We start from the raw sequence: 22038 nt of genomic DNA, 5'->3' as shown, positions 1-22038 counted from the left end.
AAAACCGGAAGTGGGGTATTTTAAGGTCGTGATCAAAAAGTCTCACTGAAAACAGAAAATAAAAAAACACAACAACAAGCTAAGCACGACGCTAAAAAATAAAAATAAAAATGATTTTACCTTACAAGTATTACTTTTTCATTTATATACACTAATTCCCTTTGTACATAACTAATCCTTCCTGATTTTAATTTGAAAGTCCGGGCCGGATGTAGTCGATTTTCTTCACGCTAGCCTTTTAGAATACCGGAGAACAACCAGATGGAATTCTGCACTCCCTTCTTACCAGATTCCTCGTGTTTTAAATTGTATCGCAGGCATTTTTAGCGGACATTGCGGCCCACAAACAGCCCTGGCGTGAACTCAGAAAGCTTTACGGGGAGGCTTGGCTGCGCTGTGAACCGGGACTGGAGCGGTCCGGGCCGTCTATAAAGCACCGAACATCTTTCCGTTGTAAGTATCAGACCTAGCTAGTGCTGCCAAACAGCAGTAGCTTCTTGTTGCCCTTATGGCTCTATATCTCTGCCCTTGGCAGTGTCTACAACTTCACCTAACGGTTTATAACGTCTGTCATGGTGGTACAGGAGGGGGAGAGGGGGGGTATTGTCCCTCCCTCTCCTTCGTGCAGTTGTTACTGCTGGGATGCTGTGGTTAGCTTCAGAAATCCGTCAAACAAGAAGGGAGTTTGGCTGGAGGCGAGAGGGGTGTAGCTTTGCTTAATCACATTGTCTGGGACTGTTAATGCGGCCTTATGCGCTGATCGCTTCCTTCCACCTCCTTGCTAGCTCTTATCCATCTAAACCCTGCCCTGTATGGGTGATTTAGCTCTCTGGCTTCATGTATATGCCGAGCGTGTATTTTGTTTTTGTGCCTCCCCATCCACCCCACCCTTTCCCCCCCTCCTTATGTCTTGTGTTACTTTGGTCTATCATCATCAAGCAAGGCTTAAAGGAATAGTTTTCCGCTTCCGGTGTGACATTTCAAAATAAGACGATAAATAACACGATTTTTAACTTTGATTTTCAACTTATGTTTTTCCTCTCAATACATCTCTTTTTGTTAGCTTTGAATCAGGTGCACCTAATAATAATTGAGGTTAATTGATCCAGGGGTGGAGCTAGATGGTGGGCCAGGGGTGGCCATTCAAAACATTTAAAATTTTCATATATTAACAATTACTTTACTACAAAAACACTGGTTAATTATGCACATCAATATACCAACACTAGAGATGATTAGTACAGAATTCATGCTCTTTTAGAACTAGATTTTGTGTTATATTCCGTATAGAGAAAATTATCTGTCTCTGCAAGTCATCTAAGGCTACGTTCACACTGCAGCCTGAAGTGACCCAAATGTGATTTTTTTTTTTTTTTTTTTTGCCAATATGCGACCTGGATCTGATCTTTTCATGACAGTCTGAACAACGCAGATCTGATTTTTTTCCCAATCCGACTTGGCTATGTGGTCCTGAATCTGATACGAATCTGATCTTTTCAAATGCGACCTGTGTCTGAACGGCCAGGTCGCATTCATCCGACCTGAACGCCATTAGTAACCGAGATAGGTCTCTATTCTGCTTCTTACTACACAGAAGAGGCAAGAAAAAGACGATGATGCAGAGAGCAGTATTTTTGTTTAACTATCTTAAAAAGATTGAGGTTTTGAGGTTTGGTAAGATCGCTAGATGCGCTCCAGCACTACATCCATATTTGCTTCCGTAAACACGAAGCACGCTGGCTTGTGACATCATTTCATCCTCTTAATGCGCATGCAGGACACTTAAGCTGTATGACTGCAGTTCACACAGGAGATAACATGCAAGTTGCATATATTTGGAAATGTGAACGAACGGCAACGCAAAAAAATTGGAATTGAGCAGCACGGCCTGCAGTGTGAACGTAGCCTAAGAGCCTTCAGTGAAATCATAGATACTGTAAATAACAATTTTAATAAAACCTATTAAATTATCAATTTATGTAGATATTAGTACATGTAAATATAAATTTTATGCAGAATGATATTGTTAAAGGTAGGTAAGTAATGACGATGGAAAAGATGTTCGCTCCAGAATTCAAACCTGAAGGAATTTTTCCCAATATACCTTCTATCTAGACGGATGTTTAAATATATGCGACTATTTGTTAGCAAAGGCTGTAGGAAACTATAGTTTGTCTTTATTTAGAAATATGGACATTTTGCTTGTTCCTGTTGGAACAGTGATTGACCCTGAGGTTCTGGTGCCTATCCACTTTTGGCCACCCCTCAGTATACCGGTACATTGGTCTGGCTACATTTTCTGGCTACGCCTCTGCATTGATCTCGCATTGGAGAAATTTATCTCTGCATTTAAACCATCCCCTTGGGGAGCAGTGGGCTGCCATCGTGGGGCACCCAGGGAGCAATCGGGGGTTAAGGGTCTTGCTCAGAGAGCTAGAGTGGCAGTCTGTGGGAGTGGGTTTCGAACTCACAATAACAGCCACGGGTCATTAAAAATCATTAAAAGTCATTAAATTATTATTTTTTTTAAATTAAGGCCTTAACTGGCATTAAAATTATTTAATGTAATTATTGTGGAATTTAAAATGCTTTATTTAATAAAAAAGAAAATTATAAAAACAATTTAATCAGATATATAATATCTCAATATATTTGCGCAGAACTGCTTCCAGTTGATCGTAAAGCCGTATGTTCAGAAAGAAGCACAAGGCCAGAGAATGGGAAAATGCACAATTTTGAAAATGTGGAATTCGGGACACGGCTGCATATGTGTTTGTATGTATATATATATATATATATATATATGAGAGTCACATGTAATTTTTGATTGCATTAAAATTATTTGTAAGAGCATTAAAAAGCATTAAATTAGAGTTACTCATTCCTGTATAAACCCTGCTGCAAAGCAGCTCCAAGTTTTAGATGGAAAGGATCTGTGATCATTGATTTCTTTCAAATGGATTTAACACTGGATATTAGTATGGACTTAGACTAGGCCATGCCACACATGGGTCATTCAATTTTAGCTGTGGAAGTATATTAAGGATAAACCTCTACCTAAGTCTCAGGTGTTTTACAGCCTGTAATGAACTGTTTATTTGCCTTTCTGTGCCAAAAAACAACAACAAACAAAATGATGCTGCCACCACCGTGTCTTTACCTTGAAGATGTTGTGCTCAGAGCGTATTGCAGCGTTGCGTTTACATGCAAAAGAACGTTTGGCATCCAGGCCGCCTGTATTTATGTTAAGATTAAATATACTTGAAGATTAACCCTGTTTTGTTATGAGATTGTGTATTAAAGGAGTTGGTTGCGCTGGATTGCATTTAGAAATCCCAGACTTAGGGGAGTTATACTGGGAAAAAAGAAATGTAATACTGATATTTTTGATTTATTTGATTTATATACTACATCATTTCAATCTCAGTCTTTGAGTTAGAGCATTTTTCTCCCCGCTGAAGCGCATGAAATATTACTTTGCAATAGTGCAAATCATTAAGTTCTGCATTATATAAATCAGATCAAACCTTACCTTTTTTCTTTTTCAAGTGTGAAAGCATGGAAATTAGGAAGCTTTTGAGAACTGTTAGTCTTCTGTAGGAATTTAGAGTAAACAGTTTGTGGTTATTATTAAAGATTGATCACTGATCAAAGATGGAGATAAATGCTCAGTCAGAAAGCAAAAGCACAGACCAGAGCCTGAATGAAACTCTGCTGTTGCTATTGTTCTTTTTTTAGCTTTAATCTGAAAAAGCCAGAGAGTTTTGCACCAACGTCCGTATCAGCTGGACCTGATAGCAGCAGGTTAGTCCCGGAAGAAAACATTCCTACCCGTTTACCTCAGAGATACCAATTTCCTTGCAAGTAATGATTAAAAGAAACTCCCCAGACCCTGTTTGACAATTTGTTTCCGCCAAAAGACAAATATCTGTATTCAAAGATGAGTTACAGTGGTTTCCCAATGTTCTCTTTGAGATAAACACTACTGCATAAAAGCTGAGTTTATTGAAAAGCGGTCAATCTTTTTTCTTTTTTCGCTTGTTTAAAGGGGATGGTCTCCTCTCAAAATGCTCTCCTATCTTTCCTATTGTGAAGAGATGACTAATTAAAACCAGCTTTGGCGTTACAATTTTTTTTAAATTTTTTTATACCCCATATAAACAGAGTAAAAAAAAAAAATGTCACTAAAGAAACAGCTTGTAGTTTGATTTATTAGGAGTTGTTCAACTTGTCGAAGTAGTGAGGTAATGCTGCTGCTGAAGGTTAATCTAATCTATTCTGATTTCATGTAGATGACCAAATCTAGATTACTGGAATTGCATGCATCTGTTATAGGTCAGCTTTTTAAGAGAGGGGAAGAATTAGTTGCACACCAAGTTTCTAGATATAAAGAAAAAAAATCAGATTGATTATTAAAATAATCGTCAACAATTTAGTAATCGATTAATTGTTAAATGGATTATAAAGACTCTAAAGCATGCTTTTAGCTAACTGATCAACCCCCTTAGAGCAGTAACTATATTAAAATTACAACAGAAATAAATATTTTGAATATAAGATAAAAAAAAAAAAACATTTGTGCATTAATATGCTCTATCCAGACCTCCTCAAGTGGAAACGTTTTAGTTTCACCTGATTTAGTTCTGTAAAAAGAACTTCTTTAAGGAGTCTTTTTCTATCTGATTATTAATTTGATTAATTAAAAAAATAATCAACGGATTAATAGATAAGAAAAATAATCATTAGTTGCAGCCCTAGTACCCAGGTTTATTGAGCATTATTAAACTTAAATTATTTGACTGGGTATATATAAATTTACAGCTGTAAAACTCTAATAAATTTTAATTTAGCATAAATCAAAAGTGTGATATTATGTAGTGGCAATGGAAGGCAGGGCCGGTTCTAGCCCTTTGGTTGCCCTAGGCGAGATTGAGTTTTGCGCCCCCCCCGCTCACTTTTGCCGTGCGAAATACGAATACTGTTTTCAGCATCTGTTTAGTGCTTCATTGAGTTGTGTTTACAGTTCCACAAAGAGTGCTGTGCGGTGAATTGTGCCTACAGTTGTGCAAAGTGTGTGTTACAAAATTGCAAATTGAGTGCAAAGCAGTGTTTGTTCTTATAGTTTTGTGAACTCAGTGAGTGGATTTGCTATAAGTATTAATAGTTTTAGAAATTGTGCTATAAGAATCAAGGTTGTGTTTAAGCATTCAGAAAAAACTGTAACTTAGCATGGAGTGATGCATAGACAAATACCAGAATAGGTTTCAGTACCTCTTATTTTAAATAATTTATTACACACTCAAAGTTAGGACTGTGCAAAAACACTTTTAACCATCTGTAAGGACACTTAGGTAAAGTATAACTAAAAAACTGGATTGAATCATTGAATGAATTTATTTCAGACAATTAACAAATTTAACACACATTAAACAAATATTAAATAAATCAATTTCAGAAATTACCAAATAACAATAAAAAATAATAAATTTAAGAAATTCTTCAACCAAGGACTACATAAAAAAGTAATTGATAAACATTAAATTAAATTTTCTTTTCCAGTTCAATTAAATCATTTGAACATAAATAGAAATGAGATAAGCAAAATTTTCCTCTAAATAAAATATATCAGGTATATTTACCCTGATTTCTGACATTGATTAGTGATTAAAGAAAGGATTAACCCTCTACAAACAAAAGTGCTTTTATGAATACCATTACAAAATTAAAAGTTTGAAGTTGTGTTTTTTTTGTTCACATATTCTATGATGAACAGCCATAACTTCATATATTTTGATGATTATTTGTACATCCCTTTTGAATACTCAATGCAGATAATCACTACAAAATATTTTATTTATATTAGTATCTTCTACCCATTCTCAAGCTAATAATATAGCACATAATTCTGAGAAAAAAATGTCAACATTAGGGATGGGGATCGTTAATATTTATTGATATCGATACCTTTATCGATACTCCTTATCGATCCGAGTCTTTATCGATACCACTATCGATACTTTTCTGTTATTTGGTGGAAAGACGATGCAACAAAATCTTTTTAACAGAACTGGTATTGCTTCTATTGTGAGCATAATAAAAACGTTTCTAGCCTTCAATAAACATGGCTAATGTAATAGGCCACTTGGAAATGACATAAAACTAACTAGAATATATTTTCACAATTGTTGGTTAATGTATTGTCTACTGTCACTTTTCATCATGTTTTTAGTGATTAGGAAAATATTTAACAAATAAATAATTGTATTTTAAATTAAATGTAATTTTTAATAAATGTTGGCATCAGTAGTTTAATTATATATAGAGCATATACAACTGTATCACTCATGTTTTTCGCCAAAAACAAAATTTCCCGTTTTCTTTACGTTACACTTGAACCCATCATGATAACCTAATTGTCATTTTACTGAGCCAATCTGAACACATCATCACGCAGCACGTCTGAAACTTTATTTACTTTTCAAGCTAACTAGCTTGTATGCTTCCGATTACAACACGGATTTCACAATTAATATTTTTAACTGACCGGACAAGCTACAAAGTCTGTGTGCGCGCTGACCAGTGGTACTCTGAGTGGATGATTAAGACGGGCCCGACTGCGGCAGCAGCTGGAGGAGGAGAGGGGAGTCTTTTCCGTTCAGCCATCCTCGAGTCGCGAGCAAAGTTAAGTGTCAGAATTCACTTGTTTTACTTTTAATATCTGTTTGCTTACAATTTCATTCCAAAATATTGGTGGACATGCTGCAGTGATTGACGTCACGACTTCCGGGTTGGAGGGCGCTTGAAAAGAGATCAGAATCTTTTCCGATTTTCTCTTAAATGTGAAAAAATAAATAAAAAAACGGTGGTATATTTATTTGTTCATATTTTGCTATTTATATATACGTAAGCTTAAGTCAAACTGACGGACGCTTCATAACCGGTTTAATTCGCTTTTTTTTCTAATTCTATGATTAATGGGAAGTAAGCCTAAGGGCGACGCTAAGTATAGAGGGCGCCCCCAACACATTTGTCGCCCTAGGCAATTGCCTAGCTCGCCTATAGCAATCGCCGGCCCTGATGGAAGGAGAAGGTTGTTTTTTTCACCAGCAGTATTAAGTAGGAGCAGAGGATTTTAATAGCATTTTTTGTCTTTTTAATCATTTTAAACCTGCTTGTTGGTTTAAATGTTTTTTGTTTTTATTTAGTGCAGTATCGTGTCTATTGCTGGTTAGCTTCACTGGCTGCTTCTTCTTGTGTGTCTAAAAACGGGCGTTTAGTCACTACTGATATGTTTTCCAGCTGTAGAGGTCATTTGTAAAGCCCCATTTTATTGTTTTTGTTTTTTTTTTCTTCCTCTGGAAGGGCATCTCCGGTATGTGTGACGGTCTCACATCGCTGCATCGCTACGCCAGTGATTAGTCATCCAGGCCAAAAACAGGTTCACTCTTTGGATGTCGTAATCTGATGCTAAATGTTGCGTTCGGTGTCTCAGACAAGTTTTTTTGTGCACTGCTCCTCCAACTAATGAATCATGGACCTGTAATCGATGAATTTTAGGCTAAATAGCAAGTTTTTCTCTCCTGTATATGTCAACATATTGATATTTGTTTTCTTTATTTGAGATCGGTTTTAAGCATGGAGCCTGATTTATTTTATTTTTTTAATCAAATCTGTCAGTAAAGGTAGGCCTGTCCTTTGTAGGTATTTCAGACAAATCATTATTCTAATATTCTTGCTTTACGTCTTTATAAAATGAAGTATCTGGGTCTTTGTGGAAGCTTTGCTGGTTTGTGTGACTTCAACCCCAACAGACATCAGAATAATCTCATTACATCACATTTAGAGGGGAAAAATCAACCATAAACGGCTGTTCAAGCTTCTAAAGACTCATAGCCTTTTGATCATGTCGTTAAAGCCGGCCCTTTGGACCTTATTCCTAATAATTACTGACATGCAGTGACGGCAGCAGCAGCCGGGCCTAGCAGGAAATGTGTGTGCGACATGAGTTGATAAAGAAGCATGAAAGTGTTTGAAGAACCTCCTCAATGTGGATTATGTTGTTGTTTTGTCAGAATTTGTTGCCAAAATATGCTAAATTACTTTATAATTACAAAAAAGTTTGAAGTACTTTTCAATTCAGGATCTAATTCAATCAAAAAGATTTAAAAAAACAACCAAAGGAAGTAATTGATGTAAGTACGGGTTAGTTTTAGCTTTTTGAAACCTGCGTATTATTTGAGTTGCATGAAAAACTAGGAAATTAATATGAAACTGGATCAAACACAAGTTTTACATTTGGACAGTTCCAATTAATGCAAAGCTGTAAACTGAAAATACTGATTGAATGGATTAAAGTTCTAATTTTCGAACTTTTTTGGATTAAAGTTGTAATTTTCTTTTCCCTAAAAAGTTTTTAGGGAAGAGGTTCAGGATCCTAGCTCAGGGTCAGGTGTTATGGTTGGGAAAATGTGCAAAGGATGCCTTACTGGGTCAGAGATGAAGCTTTTCTACTCCAACAGCGGTTCTGTCACAAATTCTCCCTGAAACTGGATGCAGAACAGTTTCGATTTGAGATGAGTGACCAAGGAAACTAGCAGGAACTTTGCTCAAAATGTGATTAAAATGGGAAGCTAGAACTAAATCTGGGGAGGTTCTTTCTGAATAGAGAGGATATTAAGCTACATTGCAAAGAAAACAATCTAAAAATAAGCTAAAATGTCTTAAATTAAGTGTAGTTATCCTTAATTTGAGTAGGTAAATAAGATGATTTGCCAATGGAATGATAATTTTATGCTTAAAATTGATGATTAGATAATATGCACTTAAAATAAGACAATACAATAGTTTTTTTTTTCTTATTTTAAATGTAAATTAGTTTTGTTCCATAGGCAAACTGTCTCATTTACCTCCTCAATTCAAGAACAAATGCATTTTTAAGAAAAAAGGTGACTTATTTAGATTTCATCAAAGTTCTGAACAGCATTAAAGTTATTAATTCCAAAAGGGAAATTTTACAGAAAATAAACCTACTTAGAAAAAACTCCAAAAACATAAAACCATACCAAGCTTGCTTTTACTTTAACCCTCACTTTGATTAGTGGTATATGTTTTTTTTTTCTTTTTGCATTTAACAACTCTTATTACATGTGCTGATTCTGATTTTGAACCATATCGATTCTTATTCTATTTGTTATTTTAAGATCACAATAACATTTCAATCTTATCTTGGTGATAAACATCAAACAATACCTGTAAAACTATAAAAACCTATTTAACTACCCATTGGGTAGTATTATATAAGTTTTTCACGTATAAATAAAAAGATTAGTGCTCTGAATCTGGGTGATTTTCAGACTTTTGCAGAAGTAAATAAAGCCCCTTTCATGTCCAAGTATCAGCCTATTATGGATCCTCCAAAATTAGGAAAATAAAGGCCAATTGATCGGTGTAACTCTATCATAAATGCCTTAAATTGAGTTATGACTTATAAATTCAAGGTTTAGCTTCATGTGTGGCGTTCCCTTCTTTCTCTAGGGATATTAAACCACTGCATAATGGTACTTAATTCAATAAAAATACCAAATAAGTACCTCATGCCCACAACATCGATTGTTAATATTGGTCTTATTTAACTCATAGAACTGATACTGATATGTTAAGAAATTAAGGTTCTACTGGTTTATGGCAAAGGTGAGGTGGGTGGAAAGAGTCATTTTCTCCCATGAGGATTAGCTGTCACATGTTGCTATCCTGAGCTGCTGTTCCTGCTGCTCGGTGCTAAAGCTTGTGTCTTTATGTTATGCGTCTCTAAGCCAACAGCGTGGCTACAACAACATTTAGTTAGCCTACACCTACTGATACAGGTTGGACGCCAAACACTTCTTGACATTCTGGGTGTACCGGGGCAAAATGCACGCCGAGTCATCCAGTGACGAGTTATGCAATGATAGAAAAGCAAGCCGGTAATTACTGCAATCAACTTGACATAACGTGCATGTTTCCTCTTTAAGCTTCAACCAGGCTGTGTTTAAATGGACCTGAGTGAGAATATGTAAAATGGTAGAGCTGGATTCCTCTCTGTTGGATGGATTAAATCATAATCAGCTGGCAGATTGGGTTAAAAAGCCTTATTTGTGTGCAAGTTTTTGTCGCTGCCCAGATATATGAGACTGAATCTGCTGGCGTCAGACTGGTTTTGTTCACGTTCCGCCCACTTTATTACCTAACAGACTTTAAAAACCTGCAGCTTGTATATCTGGGATGTTTAGAAATGATTCATAACTGACTCATTGCCTGCAGGGTGATATTCAGACGTAGTGCAGAAATGAATGGGAGCCAGGGATTATTCTGCAAAATCAGACGGGTCTCGCCACCATTCAAAAAAACAGTGTTGCTTTGATTCTTTTTTTTGTGTGTGTGTGCTTTTTGTCACCGTTATTTATTATTAGTTAGACGGAGGGAAAAGCGAAAAGAAATTGGTAAGATATGTCTCTAATTTCGTTTGAATGTGCAACAACATGGGGTAAAAAGGAACAAGTATTCACACCCCTTCAACTTTTGTGAAAATGTATTTTATTCTCAGTTTTATTAAGTCTGGACTTTGACTAGGCCGATTTAACCCGTGATTGGCTTAGATTTAAATGGCCGGCGGAGTTGAGCCACGTTCTTCCACTGACCAGCGTCACGTTTGTCATGCCTTTCAGGTCTCGAGGCGTTAACGGGCATCCGTCATGCCGCTGTTTGGTAAATCCCACAAGAGTCCTGCAGACATTGTCAGGACCCTCAAGGAAAACCTGACGGTTCTGGTCAAACATGATAAGAAGACAGAAAAGGTAGGTACATACACTTATGTTGCGTTCCTCCTTATTGAGAAGCATCCTTTCATTTCGTTCGTCCTCTATGTTGTCCAGGCGTCTGAGGAAGTGTCAAAATGCCTGGTGTCCATGAAGGAGATTCTGTACGGGAGCAACGATAAGGAGCCACACACTGAGACTGTGGCTCAGCTCGCGCAGGAGCTCTACAACAGCGGCCTTCTGATTTCTCTGGTAGAAAACCTGCAGGTTATAGACTTTGAGGTGAGGGGATATCAAGCTAACGATTCAGATGATGAGGTAGAAAGGTCAGAATGTAACGTTTCTGGTGTTTTCAGGGGAAGAAAGATGTTTGCCAGATCTTTAACAACATCCTGAGGAGGCAGATCGGGACGAGGAGCCCCACAGTTGAATACTTCTGCTCCCACCAAGAGGTCCTCTTCATTCTGCTGAGAGGGTGAGCCGATCAGAAGGTTTTCAACATATTGTATCGATGTTGTGGCACGCTCACGTAAAGCCGGTCTCTCTCTGTCTGAAGATATGAAACGCCCCAGGTAGCGCTGAACTGCGGCATCATGCTGAGGGAATGCATTCGCCATGAGCCACTTGCCAAAATAGTTCTTCAGTCGGAGCATTTCCACAGCTTTTTCAACTATGTGGAGATGTCCACCTTTGACATCGCCTCTGACGCCTTTGCTACCTTTAAGGTAACTGAGATTCCTGTCAGCTTTGAATATAACCAGCTGACATTTTGTGCTGAAGATCAGATCTACTTAAGGGGATAAAATACCACAGTTTTTACAACTTTTCCTTTTCACTTATGTTTATTCTAATTTGAGTTAGTTAAAGAAGGATATACAGATTAATTTATCCATTATGAAGAGGAAGTCAGCTTGGATACCTAACAAACCCCCACTCTGTGGTGGAATTTAAAAGCCCTCTTTGTTGAGCCTAGTCTGTTTGTGATTTACCGCTGTGATGAATTAGACCAGGGGTCGGGAACCTTTTCGACTCAGAGAGCAATGAAATTTATTTCAGTGGGAGTTAATAATATATTTTAAGACTGAATTCAGCTAAATGTGAGTAAAATAAGCCGTAAATTTATTATTATAAATACAGGTGCTGGTCATAAAATTAGAATATCATGAAAAAGTAGATTGATTTCAGTAATTCCATTTAAAAAGTGAAACTTGTATATTATATTCATACATTACATACAAACTCATATATTTCAGATGTTTATTTTGTTTAATTTTGATGATTACAAATGACAACAAATGAAAATCTCAAATTCATCATATCAGAAAATTAGAATATTACTGAAGACCAATAAAAACAAAGGATTTATAGAAATGTTGGCCAACTGAAAAGTATGAACATGAAAAGTATGAGCATGTACAGCACTCAGTATTTAGTTGGGCCTCCTTTGGCCTGTATTACTGCAGCAATGCGGCGTGGCATGGAGTCGATCAGTCTGTGGCACTGCTCAGGTGTTATGATAGCCCAGGTTGCTCTAATAGTGGCTTTTAGCTCTTCTGAATTGTTGGGTCTGGTGTATTGCATCTTCTTCTTCACAATACCCCATAGATTTTCTATGGGGTTAAGGTCAGGAGAGTTTGCTGGCCAATTAAGAACAGGGATACCATGGTCCTTCAACCAGGTACTGGTAGCTTTGGCACTGTGTGCAGGTGCCAAGTCCTGTTGGAAAATGAAATCTGCATCTCCAAAAAGTTGGTCAGCTGCAGGAAGCATGAAGTGCTCTAAAACTTCCTGGTATGTGGCTGCGTTGACCCTGGACCTCAGAAAACACAATGGACCAACACCAGCAGATGACATGGCACCCCAAACCATCACTGACTGTGGAAACTTTACACTGGACTTCAAGCAACGTGGATGAAGTGCCTCTCTTCTTTTCCTCCAGACTCTGGGACCTTGATTTCCAAAGGAAATGCAAAATTTACTTTCATCAGAGAACATGACTTTGGACCACTCACCAGCAGTCCAGTCCTGTTTCTCTTTAGCCCAGGCAAGACGCTTCTGACGCTGTCTGTGGTTCAAGAGTGGCTTGACACAAGGAATGCGACAGCAGAAACCCATGTCTTTCATACGTCTGTGTGTGGTGGTTCTTGAAGCACTCACTCCAGCTGCAGTCCACTCTTTGTGAATCTCCCCCACATTTTTGAATGGGTTTTGTTTCACAATCCTCTCCAGGGTGCGGTTATCTCTCTTGCTTGTACACTTTTTTCGACCACATCTTTTCCTTCCCTTCGCCTCTCTATTAATGTGCTTGGACACTGAGCTCTGTGAACAGCCAGCCTCTTTAGCGATGACCTTTTGTGTCTTGCCCTCCTTGTGCAAGGTGTCGATGGTCGTCTTTTGGACAACTGTCAAGTCAGCAGTCTTCCCCATGATTGTGTAGCCTATAGAACTAGACTGAAAGACCATTTAAAGGCTTTTGCAGGTGGTTTGAGTTAATTAGCTGATTAGAGTGTGGCACCAGGGGCCATCAATTTTGAACCTTTTCACAATATTCTAATTTTCTGATATGATGAATTTGAGATTTTCATTTGTTGTCATTTGTAATCATCAAAATTAAACAAAATAAACATCTGAAATATATGAGTTTGTATGTAATGTATGAATATAATATACAAGTTTCACTTTTTAAATGGAATTACTGAAATCAATCTACTTTTTCATGATATTCTAATTTTATGACCAGCACCTGTAATGTTGTTATAATACTCAACATCAACTTCTGGTGCTGCAAGAATTTGCTGAACTGAAATGTGGCAAAGGACTTACGTCTGACTCATCCAAAGCCAGAGAAAAGAACGGTGCTGCATTTATGTCCTTAACTTGCGTTTCCTCCTCTTGGTTTTCCATCATGATGGTACGATCAGGAACAGTTCTTGCCGACAGAGGCATGTCTGCATTCCATTTGATTATCTTTTGTTTGGAAGATCATCAAAAAGTTTATTGGTTACATCCAGCTTGAACTGGATGTAACACTGATTTTCTGTCAGACCAGCATACCCATAGTCAATACACATGCGCAAGACATCAGATTTGCAAACGCTTATGCTATTCCCGTTTATCTCTTTAGTTTTCTACGAAAAACACACTTTAAACTACCTAGACGGGCGTGTATCCCTTCAGTCATGTAAAAAAAAATATTTAAGGTCAGATCACCATGCACTTCAAAAAACAACAAAAAGTAAGTAATTACATTGTGTTTTTGTACATGACTAAAGGGATACACATATGTTGAGGTAGTTTAAAGTGTATTTTCCGTAGAGAACTAAAGGGATAAACGGGTATTAGCTGTGGGCATGCTGGTCTGAAGGAACACCGGTTCCATACACAGAGTTCCTGCTGGCTAGCTTGCCTGCTTAGAAGCTCTTGGCATGCTTTCTTCCTGCTTTCTACTGCAGGGTATTTTGATGCAAAGGTTGCATGGCGTGTGTCATTCAACCGTTTCATCGATGCAGCTTTGTCATTGCAAATTCGGCAGATCTCAGAACCTGCTCTCTCCACAAATCTTCAGTCTATTCTTCTTGAAACTTACTTTGAAGAGTTAGCTTTAAGCTAATGACCGAGCACTGATTCAAAAGGGGGCGTTTACCTGTTTACCAGCAACGGCCAACATAGGCTATTATCCAATTAAAAATAATGGACAAATGCTCCTGCAGCCAACTGCAGCCCTGAACAGGACACGATCAGAGGAAAATAGATGGATGGATTAAAACAAGTGATAATATTTAATGTTTTATCTGAAAAGCTGAAATCTGCGAGCCAGATGCAATCATCAAAAGAGCCACACCTGGCTTGCAAGCCACAGGTTCCCGACCCCTAGATTAGACTGTAACAAAAGGTGTTATTGAAAACATCAAATTTGAAGGTTAATTAATCTATACATCTTCAAACCTCAAAAATTCTTGCCGCTCAGGTGGGAATTACAATTTAGTTCTGACCAGTATTCTTAATCTGATGCAACACTTGTTACCAAAGTGTTTTAGATTAGCTCTCCATTGAGTGATTGTGTCGGTCTCACTTTCATGTCCCGTAAGGGATTCCTAAGGGTTTGTCTGCGCTGTAGTTAGGCATCATTCAAAGTTTTATCCAGTCAAATTCCCCATAGCATGTTTTAAGCTAACGCTAACATTGAGAGGTGACAGTAAAGAAGTATAAACACTCAAAATTAAAGCTGCAGTCAAACATCCTCTCCTTCATTTGGCTTTGACACAGAGAAAAAAATACTATATGGCAACAATTAATTATTGGTTAAAGAAACAACCTGCAGTCGCCTCTTTGGTCTGGCTGTTGACTACCTGCTAGAGCTGTTGGTTCCATCTGGGACATTAACTGTATTATGTCCTTTTCCACCAGCTTTTGGCTCTTCCTTATTTGTTAATCCTGCAATAAAAACTGGTTTCAAAACAATTCGTCTTGAGTTTAATCTGATTAAGTTGGAAAAATACCTTCCCCAAAATGTTTTTAAATAATCTGAAGAGATGATTTTGTTTCATGTGAGATTTGGTCCGAGATCGCACAAGATCATCAGTACATGGAAACACTTCCTGTTTTAGTGGATCATAAACAAATGGTTGTTTATTTCAGAAAATTGTCTTTTAACCCTAAATGTTAGCATACGGAAGATGAGATGATTTAAAGTTTTATTATTATTTTTTTAATAGATTTTTAGGTGTTGTTGATGTTAATGTCTGGATATAACTCCATTTAGATCTTAATCTGAGAGGCCTGAAATTACTACCTTTTCTGTTAACAGCGATTATTTTAAGTAATGGAGAAGAACCTGTATCCTTTTTTTTAAGCAATGCTTTGAAATATGTTACAAAGGTTTTTCCATATTTCAATTCATTCTCACCAGAAAATAAAACAAAACACTATCAGTTCTAGCTAACAATGGAAAGTCCTAAAACCTTGTCTACATATAAAGTTTTCTAAAACTATTATGAACGATAATGTTTGTTTTCTTTTTAACTGTTTATTTTCTATTTATTTATTTTTACAGGATCTTCTTACAAGACACAAAGTGCTTGTGGCTGATTTCCTTGAACAGAACTACGACGCTGTGAGTGATCTGATCATAAAAACACGCCTGTTACACTAAAACCCTCCCAGCACAAAAGTAGTACAGAGAACCAATAGATGGTATTTGTTGATTTATTGGAAATAACTAAATATTTCAACCTGCTGTATTCCTTTGGAAGAGAAGCTATAATCCCTTTATGGGTATAAATGTTTAAAAAACACAAACATTTAAAATAAATGTGTTTTTATTGCTGTAAAAATTAGTATGTTCGTTTAGTAGTGAAAATTGACAGCATAGTAATGACCTACAGACGTTTTAGCTCACAAATGTATTATTCTTTTTATTAGTGCTTTTACTCTTATAATCATGGCTGCATGCTTTTGTAGTTTATAGCTATGAGAGAGAAACATATGTAAGTCTTTGGTAAAATGGGAAATAAGAGGAGACTATATCATATTAAAATAGTCACCTAAATGTTTCTGTATCCACAATTTGGAAAATAATTTAAATTTGTCAAACTAGATCATGACAATTTGGGCTTTGGTGTGCAACCCACAGGTAGGAAGATGGTAACAGGAAATGTCTTCATAGCTCAGTGGTAAAAATAAACCCTTTTTAAACTTTAGATATGTTAAAGGCTACTGGGATGGTTCCTGCAACACTTTTCTTTAGATAATCTTTTATATTTTTTCCACAAGTTGTTTGAAACAGATGACTAAATCAACAGAAAAGATTCAACAGACGTAAAATGAACCCATTGCCCCAGCTTCATCGGCTTAAAGCCTACAAAGGTGTACTAAGAGTTCTAACAGAAGACTTAATTATTGTTTGTGTGTAGGAACTCAAGCTTCTAGATGGATTTTTAACTCATCTTTAGCAGTGGTGCAGTGATGTGTGAAGGGCGGCTGTATTCAGTGGTCCAATCATGTCACACTCAGGCCCTCTGAGTGTTTTTCTAGGAATGCAGATTCCTAGAAAAAGCAAGGAGATGCAGAGTGCTCTCAATGTCACAACACCTCTAGGTACAAAGCAGGACTTTATGCCTTCTGTCTCCAGAGGCAGAGAGGCCCTTTCATTCCAGGGGCCTGCTAGGGTCTTTGCTACAGGTACTCTATACAGAACTGCCTTTTTGAGTTGCATTACTCTGAGGGGCCTTTGCAGCAGGAGCTGCAATGAAAGTGGGTCTAGATGACGTCACCGCTGCAGAGACGGGTCTCCGGTTCTTTGGTTAGCCATGGAGCCGCAGTTATCAGATCTGATACCTGGACATAAACAAACTTTTATGTTCTGTTTGCTTGATTGCAGGTTTTCGCCAACTATGAGAAGCTGCTGCACTCTGAGAACTATGTCACGAAGCGGCAGTCGCTCAAGGTTTGACTCAGATCACGCATGAGTATCCAGAAAAGCCTATCGGCGCGTGACCCCTTTGTCACTGTTTGAAATCATCTCTCCTGCAGCTTCTGGGCGAGCTGTTATTGGACAGACACAACTTCGTGGTGATGACGCGCTACATCAGCAAGCCTGAAAACCTCAAACTCATGATGAATCTGCTCAGAGACAAGAGCCCCAACATCCAGTTCGAGGCCTTCCACGTGTTTAAGGTAAGGAAAGAAAGACGCATTTAAGGGGACTGGAAAATGGGCTTGATAAACAAACAGATACGCCTTTTAACTGGGCTTTAATGTGAAAGAATTTCTTTCGAAAAGAAACCTAAAAGTGAGGTAAGCATTTGTGTTTAGCCTCATTTATTCCAAAACCCTCAGTTAAAACGTAATCCTTTAGAGCAAACAAACAAAGTACATGTCCCAGAATGGCCTAGTCAAAGGCCAGAAATTAGTCTGAATGAGAAGCTGTAGCATAGTCAAAAAAATTTATTAGAATTTTTTTGCACGCGATTAAAAAACAAAAATATATTTTTTTTTGTATAACGCTGCAATTTTGGCTCCCCGGAGCTTCCGTAGCTGGAGTATTACTCCCACGGTGCACTTCGACAACAACATCATGGCTGTCACTACCCGATCCATTTTGCGCATGCGCGAACAGATATACATCCGGTTGTCCATAAATAATGTAATTATGGTACTAAAATAACTTTTTTTTTTCTATCCTTAACTCACTTAAGCATGCTAATACACGTCTTTAAAAAATGTTTTATGCCATTTGTGAGAATATTTTGTTGCTTTTTACATTTTCTTCGTTAAACTGCTTCTCTAACGTCACCATTGGACATGCTCAGAGCAGTCCGGCAGAATATGTTTACCATGTTTATCTGCATTTTAGTTCTTTCTTTAGTTAGATTAAGCACTATATACCATAAGGTTAATCTAGTCAAAAAGACTAGATTTATGTTTAAATCAAAAGCCGAAAAAGTTAGCCACCGGTAGTAGCGTAGGATCCCATTTCGGGCACAGAGTGATAAAACAGGATTTTAATGCATTTATTTTATCAGGAAATACATTATTAACCTTTAACACATTGTATTTTGGTACGCTTACTTTTTTTGGGGAGGGAAAAACGTCATTTAGGTCTTTCTAGCAAAATAAAATCGAGGGTGACCCGGATGTATATCTGGATGCACAAATGAGCTGATAGCGCACGCGCAGAACGGATCGTGCTTCTGGGATTGATCAGGTAGTGACAATGGCTACCGGCGAGAGTGGGAAGTTAGTCCTGATAACAGGAATATAATCATCCATTGTTTGGAAATGTTTTGAGTTTGCTGCGACAGACGTCGCGCCTACGGCAGGAAGGTGATGTAAACAAACATACCAAAAGCAATACGGTTAGCATTAGCTATAAGGATTGAACTTTTCCGAGAGTTAAAGAACTGATTTTATGTGATGGTTTTCTCATCATGGAATTTTTTTATTATGAATGTGCTGGATTACCTTTTATCTGTAGACCCATAAGGACAAATTTAATATAAACAATCTAAGATTGGATTTATAATGCGGCCTCAGGATCGCGTCAAAGGTCGAAAGCTTTATTTTAAAAATTTTGATTTAACATGTTGGTATATCTTTATTAATTGTACGTTAGTGCTCATGGTTTCCATAAAATGAACTTGGTAGTTGAATTGTGGAAAATCTAAGCTTTCTAAGGACGTATAACATGTCTATAATAGTAAAAGTTTAACCAGTGCTATTTTCTAGCACACTGCTGTGTTTAATGTAAATATGCACAATGGAACGCCGCCGATCAGTTGGATGCTAAGAGGTTAATAAGCAGGGCGAAAAATCAGAAATTCAACCCTCATCTGAAAATGTTGCTGTTTTTAATGTGATCAGATCTGAACAGGGATGGTGCCCTATTTGATATATTTTTTCTGCAACTTTCAGGTGTTTGTCGCAAACCCCAACAAGACGCAGCCCATCGCCGACATCTTGCTGAAGAACCAGACCAAACTAATCGACTTCTTGAGCAACTTCCAGAAGGATCGCACAGACGACGAGCAGTTTAACGACGAGAAGACCTACCTAATCAAACAGATCAGGGATCTGAAGAAACCAGCCTCCTAGAAAAGCTCCCCAAACTTTTTTACCAATAGGAAGGCGTAGAAACAAAACACATTAACAATAATGGTTATTCTATTTAAAAACAAATTGATCCTTGTTGGTAAAAGTAGCTCATAATCACTGATCTAACTTTTGTAAATTCATTTTTTTTTTTTTTTTTTTACTTTAAAACATGTTTTTCATCTGTAGCATGTAGTGCCACAGCTCATTGTGTTGAATCGGATTTGCTTTGATGAAAGAACCAGCAGGAAGAACGATAAAAAAAAAAGTCTTGGGCCAAAAATGTTTTTTGATTCTCTGATTACCTCTTTTAAAGGAGGAAATCACCAAATTTTTTTTTATGCATCTGTGTCAAAGAGATTATTGGGGAAAGATGAAGAAGAAGTAAAAAATGAGCAGACTCTAAATACGCAGTTGGCTTTAGCAAGATGCTGAAAAGAGAAATAAATTATGGCTTAAATAAATGGCTAAAATAAATATTTTAAGATTCGATCATTGAAATAAAAATTTGTGACCACTGGTACAAAAAAAAAGCTCCAGGATTGTTGGACACAGTCGCTAAAAGCACTTTCTGTAGATTAAAATTAATATAAAAAATAATAATAAGTTGATCAGTTTTCAATGCTTTTTCTAATTTTTAAAAAACATATATCTTTGGATTTGTTGCCATGTACAGTGTGTGGTATGTGTTCATGAACTGAACTGAACTGAACTGAACTGAGTGCCACTGTGAGTGAGAACTTTAATTATAACCCATGATGAAGAGAAAAAGGCTGCAATGGTGGCTGTTTTGTGCTTTTTATTTTTTGCCCTGATTTATCGACCGTAGAAGGAAATAGTTGAGATTCAGACGTGCCTTTTTTTTTCTGTTTAAGTGTTTTCTTCCCTTCTTCTCACCTTTATTTGTGTTTTAACGCATCTTTCTTGGGGGAGCTTAATTATGATCTTGATGAAAATACACTCCGAACGGAACGTATTTGCTTTTGATTAAGCAGTGAACCTCTTAACTCGCTATGTTTGAGTTGCACTGTCATTGGGACACTTTTCACCTTTTTGGAATGTGCCAGTGTTTATCTTTTTATGCCAGCGAAGTAATCCTTCTAGTAGATTACGCAATCTCCTCCATGAATGTCCAGATATTTTGGACTTTAATTCATTTATTGTGTTTAAAAGCTTACATTAACTGTGGATTTTCCTTCATCTTTAATACGGGCTCAAAACCATACATGCAGACGTTAATATTTGGATTTATGTCCTATAAATAAGCAGGCTGGATATTTTAATCTGTGCTGTTAATTGAAATTGTGACATGTTTAATCTCCCTGTGTGATTCAAGGTCAAGTTAAAGATATTATCTATATAATCCAATAAAATTATTGCAGCAAAATCAAACCCACTGAATGGATGCTACCACCCCTAAAAGTTGTGGGCCAACCCAGAGGCCTAATAATGCTTGCCTGATTTATGCCGGAACCAACCGATTTTGAGTGTTTTGGATCATTTTCCAGTTTAAAAATAAGAAAAATCTTAATTGTGTTTAATATTTAACCCTCTAGTTTATGATTTATGTTGCAAAGTCGATATAAAACTTCACAGGGATGGATTTGGTTGCTTTAAAAGGGCAACAATCAATAATGCACAATAAAACCGGTTTGGATTTGGTCAAACAATATAATTATGAACTAAACATAAATGTGACTACCCTGTTTAAATTATTTCTTTGCAGAATGATGCTAGAAGCTTGATAGCTGCTAAATACCTCCAGCTTATGGACATGTATCCATATATTAATGCTCGTTCAACCTGGATGAAAGCAGTAAAAGCCCAGTAACCAGTTATCTTCAGACTGAAGCTTTAAATTCTTGCCAACAGGATTATTTCTGAAAGCAATGTTGTGTTAGATAACAGTGAGAATTAATTTGGTGTAGATAAAGCTAATAGTTTTTTTTTTTCTCCTTTGACTTCAAATTTTAAAACTGACACTTTAACTCCAATCATCTCCGCTTTAAGATTTTACAGAGTTTTCCAGCTTTGCTTTGTGATTAAAGATGAAAAAAAAAAACAGCGTATTTAGAAATTTCTGCAGACCCAAACAGACACACAAGCTGTAGTCCTGTCAGTATCAGTCATGAAGCTGTGAGTTTCCAGCACGCTTTACATTTTGGATGAAGGAAATAAATAATTAGCACCTTTACGCTTGTCTTTGGAGGCGAGAAGGAAAACCAGCCAGTTTGTTTAGACACTGTGTTACAGTCGTAATGTGAAACAACAACCAGCTTCACATCTATGTAGTAAATAGAAGCAAATTCCAATTAGTAACTTTGGTAGAGTCTTTTCTGGAAGCAGCCACATTGATTCTTCTGTACCATAGTTACTACAAATAAAAGATGGGAATGCACTTTTTGCATGTTTTTTGTGTGTGTTTGTTTTGTATCATAGGATCTTGGTTTTGTGTCTATGTGCTTTAGCTTAAACCAGGGGTCTGAAACCAGAGGTGCCGGAGCCACATGTGGCTCTTTAGATATTCTTCAACGGCTCTTCACAAATAAAATGATAAAGAGCAAACTAATCTTTTAAAATATAGATATAAAAATATAGATCTTAGAATTTTCACTGCTGACCAAATAAGTAGAATTTCCAAATTAAGTTGACTATA

At 37.0% G+C, this 22038-nt stretch overlaps 1 protein-coding gene across 1 annotated transcript; it reads left to right on the top strand.

Moving 5' to 3' along the window:
* Positions 1-222: 222 nt before the first annotated feature.
* cab39l (calcium binding protein 39-like) lies at positions 223-21780 on the top strand. Its single transcript, XM_038276700.1, has 9 exons — positions 223-453; positions 10704-10832; positions 10911-11075; positions 11150-11268; positions 11350-11518; positions 15847-15906; positions 17173-17238; positions 17325-17468; positions 19206-21780. Exons 2-9 carry the CDS (start codon positions 10731-10733, stop codon positions 19383-19385), a joined length of 1005 nt encoding a protein of 334 aa, XP_038132628.1. The 5' UTR covers positions 223-453; positions 10704-10730; the 3' UTR covers positions 19386-21780.
* Positions 21781-22038: the final 258 nt, after the last annotated feature.

This window comes from Cyprinodon tularosa, unplaced genomic scaffold (genome assembly GCF_016077235.1).
Source record: "Cyprinodon tularosa strain WSP-4 unplaced genomic scaffold, ASM1607723v1 ctg1, whole genome shotgun sequence".
Taxonomy (NCBI): Eukaryota; Metazoa; Chordata; class Actinopteri; order Cyprinodontiformes; family Cyprinodontidae; genus Cyprinodon; species Cyprinodon tularosa.
This window is presented reverse-complemented; position numbering and strand designations above follow the sequence as displayed.